Here is a 16,212-nt window from a genome sequence, read left to right as displayed (position 1 = left end):
GCGGTATTTATTGTATACCGCCAGATTAAGCAAATTAGGTCTGATAACGATGCGAAATAATAGAATTTTCGGGAGCGCGACAGAAACACAACCGGTCAGTAGACAGATTGCATAAACTGCGATATCACAGATACCTCGAAAAAAAACGAAAAATAAGTAAACAGATATGCTTAGATATGTTTGTAGTTCTATAAGATTTTAATTTACTTGTAGTTACGTGATTCCCAAAACAAAACTCGATGTCTTACTACCTATAGGACTACATGAATTTATTGATGGGTTGCTTGAAAATTTTTACCCCAAGTAAACCATGTTCGAAATACACCTAATCGCTTAATAGACCTGTGCTTTGTTAAACATCCTGAAGGCTTGTTTCTGTCCGGAGTAGGACCATTAACGCAACCAAAAAATCCATTTCATCTAACATTCGGTATGACAATCAACACGGCTACCGTTATAAAAGAAAAATCAGAAAACTCTTCTTCGCAAGGCAGACTTTCAGATAATTTTAAATCTGGCTTTAACTGATCCGATGCAATATGATCTTTTTTTAGTCTTTGTGATCACCAACAAACCAGCTTGGGTTAGCATAGAATTGACACAATCTTTTTTTCTAGATTTTTAAGAGCTCGGTCAAGACTCGGCGTTTGTAGGGTACAGTTCTCGCATGTGCCTAAGCAGTTTTATAACTTATCTTTCCTCGCTATCCTTTAAAAACACAACATAAATTACAGATCAAACAATAGCCGATTTGTTCTCTCACTTTTTTCACGATTTATTCTTCCTTAGCTCTTTTCCTAGTCAAACGTAATTATCAGTCCCACCTTAAACAATAGTATCAGTATTGTGGGTTTTTGATAGAGTTCGGTAAAACTGGAGGGGGGGGGGGGGGGGGGGAAACTTGTTACATCCCTAGTAGCTGCAGTTGGAAACTATTTGACATAAATGTATCAGATCTTGGTTAGATTCCAAAATGCGCCACCTTCGAGACACTATTGCTTACTCAAATATAAACCTGTTAGCTATTCTACCTCCAAAAATGTTAGCTAACGATCTGAAAACTTGAGATCAAATGGATGACCGTTGCAGATTATCCTTTGTTTTGGAGTTTTGGATCTCAGACGAATAGAGACAGTAGACAGCGCATTGCAAGTGAACTCGAGGCAGTAACCACTATGGTGACAACCATAGTTTTGCAAGTGCCCATAAAGGGAATTATAAAAAGAAGCGTAGTCCAAAAACCAAACCAAAAAAAAAAAATTAAATAAAAATTCCCAGGGGCAAATCCAGTGGGTAAGTTTTCGAAACGCGCAAAAGGCAGTTAGATTTTTCACCCTAGCGTTAATTCGGGCTAAAACCCTCACTGTATCAAAGAAGACCCCAACATACAACCAAAAATTTAAATAAAAATTCCCAGGGGAAGTTTGCACAGTGGATCCGCTTGTATGGAAGAGCGGCCAAAAATACTAATAATGGTCATAACGTGCTGAAATTTATAACAATAATTTAGCAAATTTGTCTAAACATATAGCAACAAAAATCGGACTTATCGATCGGCTATATCCTATAGCTCCCATAGGAACAATCGATACCGAATTATAAAAACATATTTGTTTAATCTAATTTATTACGATTTTGGTATGGAAGATATTTTTCGTAGTTATACATATTCTTAAAAAACTAAAATAAAAATCAACAAACAAAATATAAATGAAACAAAAATTATAAAGCATCGTCAAGTAATTCGTAGACAGATGTAAGCAAACTCGACCTATCTTTTTTAGGAAGTTGTCTCTGTCCTGTTAAAAATGGATCTGAACGCAATAATAAATAGTTCATGACATCTGTGTTTGTTAAAGTACGAGATACTTTCCGACTGTGTTGAAGTCTACATTTTTTTAGTTCCTTGTTATTGGACTCTGCTGCTTCCTCTGAAAGCTCTCCTATCGACACTAATGCATACTCTATTACAGCTGAACCATGAATTAAGACCTTATGGACGGTAGCCGGTAAATAGTACCATGGATATGCAGCTATAAGATATTTGGCTGTATCCAGCGCGTAATTTTCAAATTTCTCCACATTAATTTTGAATCCCGATGCCATGGCTTGCAATAATGTTGCACATCTGTGAATCAAAGATGCATCGATTCCTGTTATTTCGGAGCTCAAATCTGCATTACAAAAGAATTTCCTTACGAGATTCGTCAATATAAATACCATCAGGGTATCTTATTTTTTTGAGACTTAGTAATCTTTGGTAACTGGGAAAAAATTCAAAGGATATTTTGGTATTTACAAAGTTTCTTATCAGCAAATATTGGTGCTTCGTCATGGAGGTCTCCATTAAAAGCGAAATAACTTCCATGGGATCTGCCGGCAGGAAATTTTGATTTCGATCATCATTACGTAGAGAAGAAACAGCGGATTCATCTATTTTAATGAGCTGACCTACACGTCGTCGCTTTGTTCTCTCTGAAGCCTCCTCAAATTCAAGTTTAGGACGGCCCCGATGAGCACTTTCCTCTATTTGATTTGATTTGCAATAGGGGCGTTTTATTGAAATTGATTCTTTTGTATTAAGCCATCCAGATTGATATTTAATAACTGCAGATTTTGTCCGTTTGTAATTTTTTCCAAAAAGTTACAATTGTTTTGCAGAGGTTCTCAATTTTATTGGATATTTCGCTCAACTCTGGAATAATGTAGCCGTTGTTTTCAATATCCGCTTGCACATCGGAAATCAATTTCCTCATTTTTTCGGCGTTGGTTCCATTACCTGTGCACCACATATTAAAAATATGCAGACGTGGAAAAACACATTTTTGCGATGCACCTATCAAAATCCAAAATCAAAATTTAAATAATAATTTACAAATTAATATTTTTGCAAAAACACAAACCACTAAAGACGAAGACAAAGCAACAGCGCAAAAGCGCAACAGCACAATAAGCAAAGACTCACCTTTAACTGCTTTAGTAATATTAGTAGAAAACACACATCGGCAAATTTCGGCAGCTAATTTTAAAATATTTAGTAACCTAAAATAAGACGATCACAAAAACATACAAACCAAGTTCTGGGTTTTCTTGGAACATAACTAAAAGTCTAACTAAACATAAAATATACTTTAAAAAAATACACAAAAAAGGGTTATTCGATGAAATTAGTTTTACGAAAAAACTTTTTCAGGAAAGTTAATTATTAATATCTCAATTTAAAGTAAATACCTTCAATTTCATAATTCATGTTAAATTATTCAAATCGGAGCACTGCAGCGTACGTCTGATCACTTTAAAGGGCGAATTGAAAGAGAGAAATAACTTCCAAAGCGCAGCTGCGTTGCCAAAATGAACACGTGTTCACGATTGCAAATCTATTTTTAGAAAGTACCGTTAGATTTCTAGTAAAATCCGGTATGCCAAAGAGAAGTTTGGACTTTTAAGAGACAATTTTGATACATTTTGCTTAAAAAATATGTCATAAAATTTTTTGATTTTTGGCCTCTGACGGAACCACTGTGGTTTGGTGGGAAAAAAGGAAAATGTTTGGATCTTTAGATTTTTCACCCTAGCGTTAATTCGGGCTAAAACCCTCACTGTATCAAAGAAGACCCCAACATTCGTCTAACAGATATGACAAGGTTTCTAGAAAATATAATTAGGCTTAGAAAGTCTTTCTTAGTGTTTGGCTCTAACCACAGATCTAACCGTGATAATCTGATGAACGATCAGATTATGAGACTTTAGAACCTGCATTAAACCATCCCCGATTAGCCATCTTTACAAGTTTATACCCCATAAAAATTGTGGGGCAATAATGTGGTCGTTTTTGGCCGCTATAGGAGAGAGCTCGTGTGAAAAAGTAGCCCAAATGTGAACCCGTGAGAGAGAGATTTGCTAAGGTGCTGTGTGTAGGAAAGAGATGAAGCATAGCTAATTAATAGCTACTTAGCTTATACAAAACTGTAAATTAACATCAAGTCCTTTAAATAAACGAAAACAAATTACCTTTTAAATTATAATAGAATTTAAGCTTTAATAAACTCTTTTGTAATGTTGGCTTAAACTATTCCATTTTAATTCCCCGCTAACTTGCCCCAACCCCGAAAAACAAAGGTGCCAGGAATTTTAGTGTTACAGGAATGACATGGCCAGATTTGTCAGGCCGCAATACCAGCCGCGGACCTCAGCCGATCTTAAATTTATATTGCATGACTTTTTAAAAATATCTGTCATTCCTAAGTATTTCCAAACGATTTAGCTTTATTTTTGGTTTGTTTTGCAGGTTTATGTATAAATAATTATACTGTACACCTCGAGTATGCCAATTTTAAGCACCAATTTATTTGCTGACGAGCCAGAAAGCCGGACTAGCATATCTGCAGACCTGAGTTTTGACTTTTCGCCTACTTTTAGTATGTACGGACGCAGGATACGACTTTCCGGTGAGCTTTCCATCGGCCCATATTGTCCTGAAGGACGACACTCCTTTTATAACCATTTGCTACTGCAATCAGAAGTTCGCGTTTCTTAGCAGAGGCCGACAAAAAGTAATTTTTTGGCATTTTTTTTAAATGAAAACAGTGCACATAAGATGTAAAAAAAAACATATTTTACTTTATGAAAATGGAAATCATAAAATCAAACCTTATTCCACGAGAGGGTTTTTGATCAAACACACGGTTTTGAGAAAACGCCATTTAAAGTTTGCGGTCAAGGAAACTCAAGGGCCAACAACTGTCAAGTGCCATGTCTTCCATAATTTTTAAGATCGGCTTTTTCAATTATGCATATACTTAACGATTAGGACAATAAAATAAGTCTATTTTTTTTTTCTTCGGGTAATGGTACCTTAATAAAATAATTGAATTTTCTTTGTTTTTAAAGAATAATGTCGAAGAGACAGACATTTTATAGATAAATTTTACAAATAAAATAACATATTGTAAGCTAGAGAATTACCAAAACTTTTTTTTATTTTGATATTCAAAATCTAAAAGGAATCGATAAAAACCGGTATAAAATTCAAAATAAAAAATAAACGATTTAAAAAGGGAAATTTTTAGAATAATAAGAAGGACGAATTCCCTAATGTAGCAAAATGGTAATGTAAAATGGTAGCAATACTTGTATGTCACCCTTGGGTCTTTAGGGGCATTGGTTTATTTGCAAACTATTCGATGAATACATTTTGGATCTAGGGGGCCTGGAGAAGTTAAGCCCCACGAAACTGAGCGTCAGATCGGCCAAACAAGGATTAAGATTCAAAATGCGGGAGATTGTGACCCTTCAGATCGGTGGAGCCGGCAATGCTATAGGTGATTCGGTGGGTAAACCAGGAGCTCTTACAACAATCAACTAATACCCAAGGTAATCTTTTTTCCAGTTTTGGCATGTTATCTCCCATGAACATGGTGTGGATTATCCCTCGGGAAGATTTGGGGGCAACAGTCCCCTCCAGCTCGAGCGGATCAATGTGTTCTTCAACGCCACAGCCAGCAAAAGGTTTTATGCACGCGCAATACTCATCGATACTGAGGCCAGTACCGTCCAACGCTTAAACTTTAGCAGTCAGCTTTATAGGCCGGAAAACTTTGTGGTCGGTTTGGAAAGTGCAGGGAATAACTTTGCCCGTGGCTATCACACAGACGGGGCCGCCATCCTGGAGCAGGTACTGGATAACACCCGGCGGGAAGTGGAATCGGTGGATTCGCTGCAGGGCTTCCAGTTGCTTCACTCGATTGCAGGAGGGACTGGGTCCGGCTTGACTTCTCTCATCATGGAGGCCCTGGTGGAAAAGTATCCTGACAATTTGCTCTGCAATTTTGTGGCTATTCCATCGCCTAACATGTCCCAGGTCGTAGTGGAGCCCTATAATGCACTGCTGAGTACCTCAGCATTGGTAAACAGCTCTCATTTGACATTTGTCTTGAGAACGAGGCGCTTTTCACATTTGCAAGAGGAATCTAAAGATCAAGATGTCCGGCTACGAGCATATAAACCACATTGTGGCCCTGACCATGTCGGGTATAACCACTTGCTTGCGGTTTCCGGGGCAATTAAATGCCGGACTGCGGAAGGTTTATGTAAATATGGTTCCTTTTCCTAGGTTACACTTTCTTATACCGGGTTTTGCACCGCTAGTCTCATGTAAGCAACAGCAATTTAGCAAAGGCACCGTTTCGGAGCTGGTGCAGCAGATCTTTTCCAGCAACAATATTTTGTGTAGCATCGACCTGAGAAAGGGAAAACTCTTGACGGCGGCGGGTCTTTTCCGGGGCAGGATGTCGCCGCAAGAAGTGGACCAACTAATGACTGGTGTGAGGGACAAGAACATCAATAATTTGTCGACTGGATACCAAACAATATCAAAACGGCCATTTGTGATATTCCTCCACGGGGTCTAAAAATGTCAGCCACATTTATAGGTAACACCTCGGCGATTCAGTCGCTCTTTCAGCGATTACTGGATGGTTCGATGGCTATGTTGCGGCGCAAGGCCCATTTGCATTGGTATACCGGTGAGGGAATGGAAGAGCAGGAGTTTCTCGATGCCCAGCAGGAGCTGCAGGCTATTATCGATGATTACAAAAGCAGTGCCGAGGGCGAGAATTTCGGTGGCGACAGCGGAAGAGGAGGCATTGAGCGAAGCCCTGACGACTACGAAGAAAAGGCCGCCACCTCTGGTCACTGCTCCTTTTGCACCGATTAGTCAACTGATACAAATTTACATTGCCATTTCCCTCCCAAAAAAGACAACAAATATCGGTTCCCAAATTCAAAAGTGTCATTCGTTGTATTCGCAAGTCTTGGGTTTAGGATCATTACCCATTTGAATCCGCAATTCTGAATTATGAGTGTAAAGATATTCAGGATATACCTTAAGTAACTAATACTTATTATTTTTAATTAGTTTTCATTTTATCGGGGATATTACTTTTTTGGATTTATTTAAAATCGAAACCAGCAATGACTTTGTCAATAGGGCCATCTTTTTCAACTTTCGCGGTATACATGTTTCGTATCTTTCACTTATTTATTTTATTAGCTTCTTTTAAATGGCGATACGATCTATTAATACTTTTTATGCAAACATCTCGTTGGTGAGTTAGCTCTTCGATATACTTGGTTGCCATTGCGTGTATTTTTATTTGTTTTTGTTGGTATCAAAGAGGTGTTATATATTTAAATTTATTAAAATTATTAATTTGTTAAATAATCTAAAAAAAATAACGATCGCAAAGATAACTCGAGACAGCGGCAGCGGTGTCGGTGTGCGTGTGTATGTGTACGCGGCTAGCGAGTAATGCACCGAACGAAAGCAGTGTAGAGAATCTAAGCGCCGAGAAAAGTTCATCAAAAAAATCTAAAATCATACAAACTTCGGCTTAGGTCTTTTGCCGCTAAATTTGAAAACTACACTTTTCACAATTTGAACTTATTCCAGCTTTTTTATTTATACCCTAAGTTGGTGCTCACTACGACGAAAATTGGGGGAACTAAGTTTGCACTAATTGGGTCTAAGCCGAGTAATTTATTTTCGTTTTTATGGGCCAAAGCGTTTCGCATATAATTCGAAATATGTTATGTTTATTATGTTTACATGCAAATTTTTATTTAATGGTTAGAATGCTATTTACCTGTTTTTACTCGAACGCAAAAAGTTGACAGATGGTCCCAAACACAATTAACAAAACGGCACAGATTAACTTTAAACTTTTAGCACTCTATACCTGATTCGACAATTTAAACCTTTTTTTTTAAATCCATATTTCATCGGCAGCACGCAAATTAAACAATTAAAGAGCAGGGTCGACGAAGAAATGGCTTGGGCAACAACAAAAGGAACGGCAGAAAAGTTCCAACGACGAAATTTATTTCGGAAGTTTAAGCTTGATAATTTTTTAGCCGCACCGACACGAGTAATTTGTTTGTGCATGTTTGTTGATAAAAAAAATTACGAACTCTACTGCGGTCACGTCGGGGTCACCATGAAAATTTAATACTAGTTTGTGTTAACGAAACGCGAAACTTGTGTGACTGCAGTAGGACTCGGCGTATTTTATTACGAAAATATCTTGTTTAAAATTTATCGAAATTGCGACGACGAAAGGGAGTGGTTTTGATGGAGTTCAAATGATCACTAAATTTAATGTTCCAACAATTTCTCTTAGAATCTAATATATTGCTAAGGTGGCGACAGGCTTGGCGATTTTGCAAGAGCGAACGAACGAAAGCTTTATTGGCCCCCGCTCTGCCTACAACTAGTAACTTCAATTCCAATTCAAGTAACAGCGCCAAGTGCGCAAACACTTTCATATACCGGGATTTGCACCGCTGGTCACGTGTAAGCAACAGTAGTTTGGCAAAGGCAACGTTTCGGAGCGTTTTTCAGCAAAAAATTGTTGTGCCATTGACCTGAGAAAGGTAAAATATTCACGGTGGCGGGTATTTTCCGGGGACGGACGTCGCCGCGAGAAGTGGACCAACTAATAACTGGTGTGGAGGACAAGAATATCAATAATTTATTATACTGGATACCTCCACGGGGTCTAAAAATGTCAGCCATATTAATAGGAAAAACGTCAGCAATTCAGTCGCTCTTTCAGCGATTACTGGATGGTTCGATGGCTAGGTTGCGGCGCAAGGCCTGTTTGCATTGGTATTCCGGGGAAGGAATGGAAGAGCAGGAGTTTCTCGATGCCCAGCAGGGCATCGATAATTAAAGAAGCAGTGCCGAGACCGCGAATTTCGGTGGCGACAGCGGAGGAGGAGGCATTGAGCGAAACTTTGATGAAAGCGGCAAAAAGAAGGCCGCCACCGCTGGTCACTGCACCGACTTGTCCCTCAAAAAAAAGATAACCAATATCGGTTGCCATATTCAAATGTGTCATTCGTTGTATTCGCAAGTCTTGGGTTCGAAATCATCACACATTTGATTCCGCAATTCTGAATGATGAGTGTAAAGATATTCAGGATATATCTTTAGTAATTAATATACATTTTTACTATTAATTTTATCTATTTTAATTTGTTTTCATTTATCCCAAAAATAACTGTTAATTAATTATTGCACCCAGCTATTTCTTTTATTATCTTCTATGGCTCGTGACAATAACGTTAAATCCTTGATAAAACAGAAATAAAAAATTAATAAACGTAATAAATAATAAATAACGTATTATATGAGCTGTCCATCGGCCCGAATTGTCCTGAAGGACAACACTGTTCTAAAAAACAATCTGCTACTGCAATCAGAAGTTCGCGTTTCTTGGTTAAAGGGGAAAGTACCCGTAGAGGCCGAAAAAAGTACTTTTTTACGAATATTTTTTGGAAAAGTTAAGCAGTGGAAGAAAAAAACACATATTTAACTTTATGAAAAATGGAAGTCATAAAATCTAACGATATTCCACCGAAGAGGGTTTTTGATAGTAGGTATTCTATGATTTGGAATTAGAATTTTTCTATTACATCCTTCATCATTTTCATAAAAAAAGCTAGATAAAGAAAGTTAGTTCACTACTTTTTTTGCTAATCCTCTACGCCTTATTGAAACACACATATTTGAAAAAACGCGGCTTAAAGTTTGCGGTCAAGGAAAAAGGAACTTATAGGCCAACAACTGTCATAGCTTTCCGCTTTTTAAATTTTTGCAGAATTTTCTTGAAGCATATACTTATCGATTAGGAAAATAAAAAAAATCTACTTCTTCAGTTGTCTTCGGGTTATTCCCCTTAATATAAAACTGTATTACTTTTCTTTATTATTAAAGAATATCTTCGAAGAGACAGACATTTTAAGGATAAATTTTAGCAATAAAAGATCAACCTTAAGCTAGAAAATTACCAAAACTTTGTATATTTTAATATACACATATTAATAATAAATTAATATTATTATTCAAAACTGAAAATGAATCGATAATTTTCCCAGCCCTAATGTAGCAAAATGGTAGTGGCAAGCAATACTTGTATGTCACCCTTGGGTCTTTAGTTGCATTGGTATATATCAAAACTATTCGATGAAGTACATTTGGGATCTAGGGGGCCTGGAGAAGTTAAGCCCTGAAAACTGTGCGTCAGATCGGCCAAGCAAGGATGAATCAGCTAAGTGGAAACTAGATAAGTGGTTGCATTGGTATATATCCAAACTATTCGAAGAAGTACATTTGGGATCTAGGGGGCCTGGAGAAGTTAAGCCCTACGAAACTGTGCGTCAGATCGGCCAAGCAAGGATGAATCAGCTAAGTGGCAACTAGCTAAGTGGTTTCTAGGAGAAATTCAGAATGCGTGAAATTGTCAGAATGTAGATCGGAGGAGCCGGCGATGCTGTCGGTGATTCGGTGGGTAAGCCAGGAGCTCTTATAACAATTAACTTATACCTTAGGTCATTTTTTTTCAGGTTTGGCATGTTATCTCCCATGAACATGGTGTGGATTATGCCTCAGGAAGATTTGGGTGGCAATAGTCCCCTCTAGCTCGAGTGGATCAATGAGTTTTCAACGCCACAGCCAGCAAAAGGTTCTATGTCCCGCAGTACTCTCTCAAAGGAAAAGTCCCTGACAATTTTCTCTGCAACTATGTGACTATTCAATCGCCTAACATGTCCCAGGTCGTAGTGGAGCCCTATAATGCACCGCTGAGTTCCTCAGCATTGGTGAACAACTCTCATTGGACATTTTGCCTTGAGATCGAGGCGCTTCTTCACATTTGCAACAGGACTCTAAAGATCAATTGCCAGTAACTTAAATTCCAATTCAAATAACAGCGCCAAGTGCGCAAACACTTTCTTATACCGGGATTTGCTGTTTGCACAGCAGTTTAGCAGCAACAATATTTTGAGGGCCATTGATCAGAGAAAGGGAAAACTCATTACAGCGGCTGTTATTTTCCGGGGAAGGATGTCGCCGCGAGAAGTGGACTAACTAATGTTAGTCCACTAGTGTGAGGGACAAGAATATTAATAATTTTTTCGGCTGGATACCAAACAATATAAAGTTAGCCATTTGAGGTATTCCTCCACGAGGTTTTAAAAAGTCAGCCATATTAATAGGAAACACTTCGGCGATTCAGTCGCTTGTTCAGTTATTACTGGATGGTTCGGTGGCTATGTTGCGGCGCAATGCCCATTTGTATTGGTATACCGGTGAGGGAGAGGAAGAGCAGGAGTATTTCGATGACCAGCAGGAGCTACTCCATCGATGATTACAGGACTAGAATTTCGGTGGCGACAGCGGAGGAGGAGGCATTGAGCGAAGCTTTGACCCCGACGATGATGTCAAATTCAAAAGTGTCATTCGTTGTATTCGCAAGTCTTGGGTTCGGGATCATCGCACATTTGAATCCGCATTTCTGAATGATGAGTATTAAGATATTCAGCATATACCTTATGCATTGTAACGTGCACACCTAGACGGTGTACGATACAATGATGAGTAGAATGTAAGGATATTGGGGTAAGCGATAGTTAAGTTTCAAGCCCTAGTAGCAACGCCAGTCGATTTTTAGCAAGTTAATAGAAAATACTAGAAAGTAAGGAATATACCAGAAATCCCAAACGCGAGAAAAAGGGAGCGTGGTGGTCATACAACGATCGAGTTGGCGGTCTCTTGGGTCGGAATGGTAAGACGTGACAGACGTCTAGTACCCTAGCTTTCCTCCTCGTAGCGCATGTGGCTTGCGCGCGGACATCATTCCCGACTGGTCAATCGCACCAACCCCCCCGCGTTCAATAAATTCTACCCGGCTTGGCCTCGCCCGAAGGTCCAGCCCGGTGGATTTTTGGCCTCCGATACGTGTAAAACGTCTTGTGCGCCTTGATCACCGAAATGATCAGTGACGTCAACCACCGGTCCCGCTCTCGCGAAATAGTGTCCCGGCTTGGCTTCGCCCGAAGGACCAGCTCGGTGGATTTTTGGCCTCCGACACGCGGAAAACAACTTGCGCGCCCCCAATCGTGGAAGTGACCAGTGATATCACATAGCGTTCCCACTCTCGTGAAATCGTTTGCACGGCTTGGCCTCGCCCCGGTACCGTACACAGGGTCATTCCCACAGGGTGTGTGGGACCGACTGGCTCAGTTGCAGGACCTATATAGCAGCCGGGCCCCAGGTCCGAATCCTCCAGGAAGGAACGGTGAGACGGGACAATTGACGGAATCCCTCACCATTCCCATGACTTCCGGGGCTACATCGATCGGACTCCAGCCCGACATCGAGGGATACACCCAGGATCGACACACGGTACCTGCATGCCGCCAGTAGACGCCCGCGTACCCGCCGATCTACAAGGGCGAGACACACGGAACAGCACGGCTCCCACTCAGCATCTGCTCCCCGAGAAGATGCATAATGAAATTTACGGTTCGATGGGAATTCGGATCCGTTGACTATCGAGGAAAAGATGACGACGTACAGGATAAATCCAGAGGACGTACCATGTATAGATCTTGGAGGGCCCCGCGGCACGGTGGATCCGCGCGAGCCACCTACACTTTGCTTCATGGGGAACTTTCTGGAGCGACTTCCTCGACTTCTTCCTACCCTTTCGATATTTCGAGCGGTTGGAAGATGAGATACGGACCTACGTGCAACGTGCCTTTCAAAACTTATTTTATCGAGCTCAGAACCAAGATGCTGCATGCCGGCTATCGAGAAGAGAAAGAATTGTACCGAGCATACGAAAACATGGCTCCAGAATACCGGCTATACATTAAACTCAGTGAATTCGTGACTTTTACACAGAATAGAGAGTGTCAAACAACTCGAGTCGACTCGACGTGAGCCCAGAGTAACCGAGGACAGGAACGAAGAGGAACCTCAACCCATTCCGGAATCTGGTGAATACAACGCAGATACGTGACCCACCAGATGATCGGACAAGGAAACTCTCGAGTGGACATACAACGGGCTTGTAAACTCTGCCGAGAGAACGGACATTTCCGACGGAACTGCCCCAACCCACGTCGGGATTTCTGTTGCCGTCGAAATGCGTCGGGAAACGGGGAACGTCTCCACCGGAACCCGGGTGCGGCGGAGGCGAACAGAGCAGCAACCCGACCTCATTGAACCCCCCGTTAAGGTTACACGGCGGGCTCGTCACAGCAGCCATTGATACAGGGGCATCAAGGATGCCAGCGAAAGTTTTACTCACCTGGCCGAGCGTACCGACAAAGTCTGCGCCTTTCTGTTGCCCATGGTTCTTCGGGTATCTGCGTCAGCATTTTCTTAGCTGCCTGCATCTGGTAAAGCTTGTTTTTAAGGTACACATGTCCAGCTGCTGGTGAGTCGTAACTCTTCTTTCGGACGGTTTCCCTCAGCCCCCGTGGGACACAGAGCTTCCATGCTGCAAAATATGCCGATATAAAGAGTCTCCCTCCATAAGGTTGTCCGGACAATTCTGCGATTTCGCAATCCTACCTGGGGACTTTCGATGCTGTTCAACCATTTTAGTGCCATATGGTCAGTTACCATTTTGAAGTGGTGTCCTTCCAAATATGGTTTGAGCTTCCGGATCGCCTACACGATTGCAGGTATTCCTTTTCGCTGGTTGAGTAGTTCTTTTCCGCACCATTCAGGGTCCGGCTTGAATACGAAATAACCTTTTCGCCGCTGTCTGTCTCCTGCGTCGGGACTGCCCCTATACCATAATCGCTTGCGTCTGTCTCCAATACGATTGGTTTATCAAAATCTGGGCATGCCAGCACAGGATCGGCCACTAGCCTTGCCTTTACCTCCTCGAATGCCTGCTAATGATCTGTGGACCATGTCCATTTTGTCCCTTTCCGTAGTAGATCATTTAATGGTTTCACTATTCGAGCAAATCGGGCACGAACCGCCTGTACCAAAATGATACGCCCGAGTATTGGCGCAGTTCCTGGATGGTTGTGGGTGGTTCCTTGGTTCGTAACGCGGTGTCCCAGGTCAAGCAGTTCGCTTCTGAAGAAATGGAATTTTTCGGGATTTATCCTGAGTTTGATTGGCTTGTCTTCTTTCATGGTGATTCGGTGCTCGGCTATGTTGGATGTTCCACTCATTGTTCTGCAAGCTCATGCTCTAGAAATTTTTCAACATCGCATTCCTCAGAAGTGATTTGCACCACTGCCACAAAACATTTTTCCTCGAGCCATCCGTTGTGCCTTCTCCTTTCTGCGATCACCACCTTATGTCCAGCACACTTTACTTCGACGCCGACTCCTGTAAGGAAATTCCATCCTAGCACCAGCGAGTCTACCACTCCTGGTAGGATCAGCAGGCTCATGGACAATCTCTTGTTGCCGAACTCGATATCTAGCTCGAGCTGTGTGTTTATCCCGCTGCACCTGCCATCTGCCAACCTAACTTGCCTTCTCGTCCTTGTAATCTTTCCTTCAGCAGCCAGTATATCCGCCAGCTCCTCGCTTATAAAGCTCTCTTTTGCTCCGGTGTCGATTGTGGCTTTGTGTGAGGTTCCGCCAATCGTTACCGCTGCAGATAACTGCTCTTCGATTAATCCGCCTCTCTGCGGCTGGGATCGCTGGCCATTTCCCGATCTCTTGCAGCGCTCTACGCTTTTAGCACCCACCTTGCCGCAAATCCAGCAGAAAAGTAGCCTCTGGTTTCGGCATCCTCGTGCCCAATGACAGCCACACCGTCTACAGGCTTCGTGTGGGTTCACGACGTGCGTCTGTGACCTGTAAGCTCTTGGTGCTGCGTTGTTCTCGTGATTATAGTTATTCAGAGTCCATTGGCTTGGTCCGTCGATGGGCGCTTGGTTACCTCCGTCTTCACATCTTCTACATTTAATATGTTTTTATTTTCAACTTAATTGGTTCCTTTAAACTTTGATTTCCTTTATAATTTTTTTAAATAGGTTTAAAAAAATATTTAAAAGTGCAAGAAGTACAAAAGGAAGAAGAAACAAAATGTCTAGTTTTTCAAGAATACGACTGCTGTTGACTTTCAAAAGTCGCCCTGCTGCTGCCAGCGACTTATGCTTACGATCGAAAGCATCTGCGACGAAAATCAAAAGCAAGCAAATGTCGAGCTCAACGATTTTCGTGACTGCCGACGACTTCTGGAAGTCGACCGTTGCTGCCTCTCCGATTTACGCTCACGATCGAAAGCAACAGAAAAGCGGAAAGCAATAAAACGAAAAAAGGCGACTGTTGCTACTGTCGCTTTTTCAATTTTGCTTTTGCTTTGACTGTGAAATATGAGCTCTTCGTCGTCTGGTACTTGCAATTTGCCGCTTGAGCCGGTTTGTTGTAGATCTCCTCCAGCTCAACCCAAATTTTCGCCATTCCTATGCCCTGTTCCTGTTTTTGTGACATTATAAAAGGGCTTGAGGAGAGAGATTCATCCTTTCCCCATTTCTGTTTGATGCTGAATTTCAGTGTCAGGAAAATCACGTTTCGGGCGAAGTAACGAACTGATTTTGCTGGTTATCTGCTCGCTACGAATATCGTAGACTAGCTCAAAAGATGTACGTGTTCGTCCCACCAAATTTATATAAACGTGACCACCCTATTGATCAGTGAAAATAGAAAGATTAGGAGTATTCGCCGATTTGACCCTCGGCCTAGGTATGGTATTGACAGTGTAGAAATCTATTCCCACGTTGAACGGCTTGCTGGGTCATGTCTCCGTCCGGAGTGATGTCTCCGTCGCCTGCTATGCTCGTGGTGCCTTCAGCTGTCTTTGGCTCGGCGGGCTAACAGGTCACCGTTCCCAGACAAGGGTGAACAGGCACTGTGCTTTCTGGGCGTACGCCTCCTGTCCCTTGCTCTGTCACGGCCGGTCGCACCGTACGTCGGCTCAGTTTCTACCTGACGGTTAAAGCCTACGCCGGAAGCAGCCAACGCAGTCCCTGGGTTAAACGCCAGGTTCTAGACGAACGCTTCCACCCTACCCTATCTGCCGCAGACTGCTTGCTAAGTTGTACCGACGCTGCGGAAGGGACGAGTGTATCAGTGCTGGCTGAGTATAACACTGCTTTGTGTGCGGGATTGCCGACTCTTGTACTGCTGGATATGGGAATGTTGAAATGCTTGGTGCGTGGCACTGGCGCTCCTGAAGGGCCGAGCGTTGCACTGCTTAATTCGTGGTGCTAGCTCTGCAAATCATCATAGCTTCAATTTTTTAACATATACGCAAGTCAACCATAATTTTAATGATTTCAAGAATATTTAATTTTTTTAATAGCTGCAAGGGTATATGAACTTCGGCTTGCC

General features: G+C 41.6%; 1 protein-coding gene across 1 annotated transcript; it reads left to right on the top strand.

Moving 5' to 3' along the window:
• Positions 1-5,199: 5,199 nt before the first annotated feature.
• LOC128266083 (beta-Tubulin at 65B) lies at positions 5,200-6,892 on the top strand. The gene is given in 4 exon segments (XM_053002351.1): positions 5,200-5,329; positions 5,390-5,934; positions 5,936-6,342; positions 6,345-6,892. Coding segments are annotated over 4 exon segments (1,380 nt in total). The 5' UTR covers positions 5,200-5,272; the 3' UTR covers positions 6,716-6,892.
• Positions 6,893-16,212: the final 9,320 nt, after the last annotated feature.

The sequence above is a fragment of the Drosophila gunungcola genome, unplaced genomic scaffold, assembly GCF_025200985.1.
Source record: "Drosophila gunungcola strain Sukarami unplaced genomic scaffold, Dgunungcola_SK_2 000299F, whole genome shotgun sequence".
NCBI classification, from domain to species: Eukaryota; Metazoa; Arthropoda; class Insecta; order Diptera; family Drosophilidae; genus Drosophila; species Drosophila gunungcola.
The sequence above is the reverse complement of the archived record's forward strand: the minus strand, read 5'-3'. Positions and strand labels throughout refer to the sequence as shown.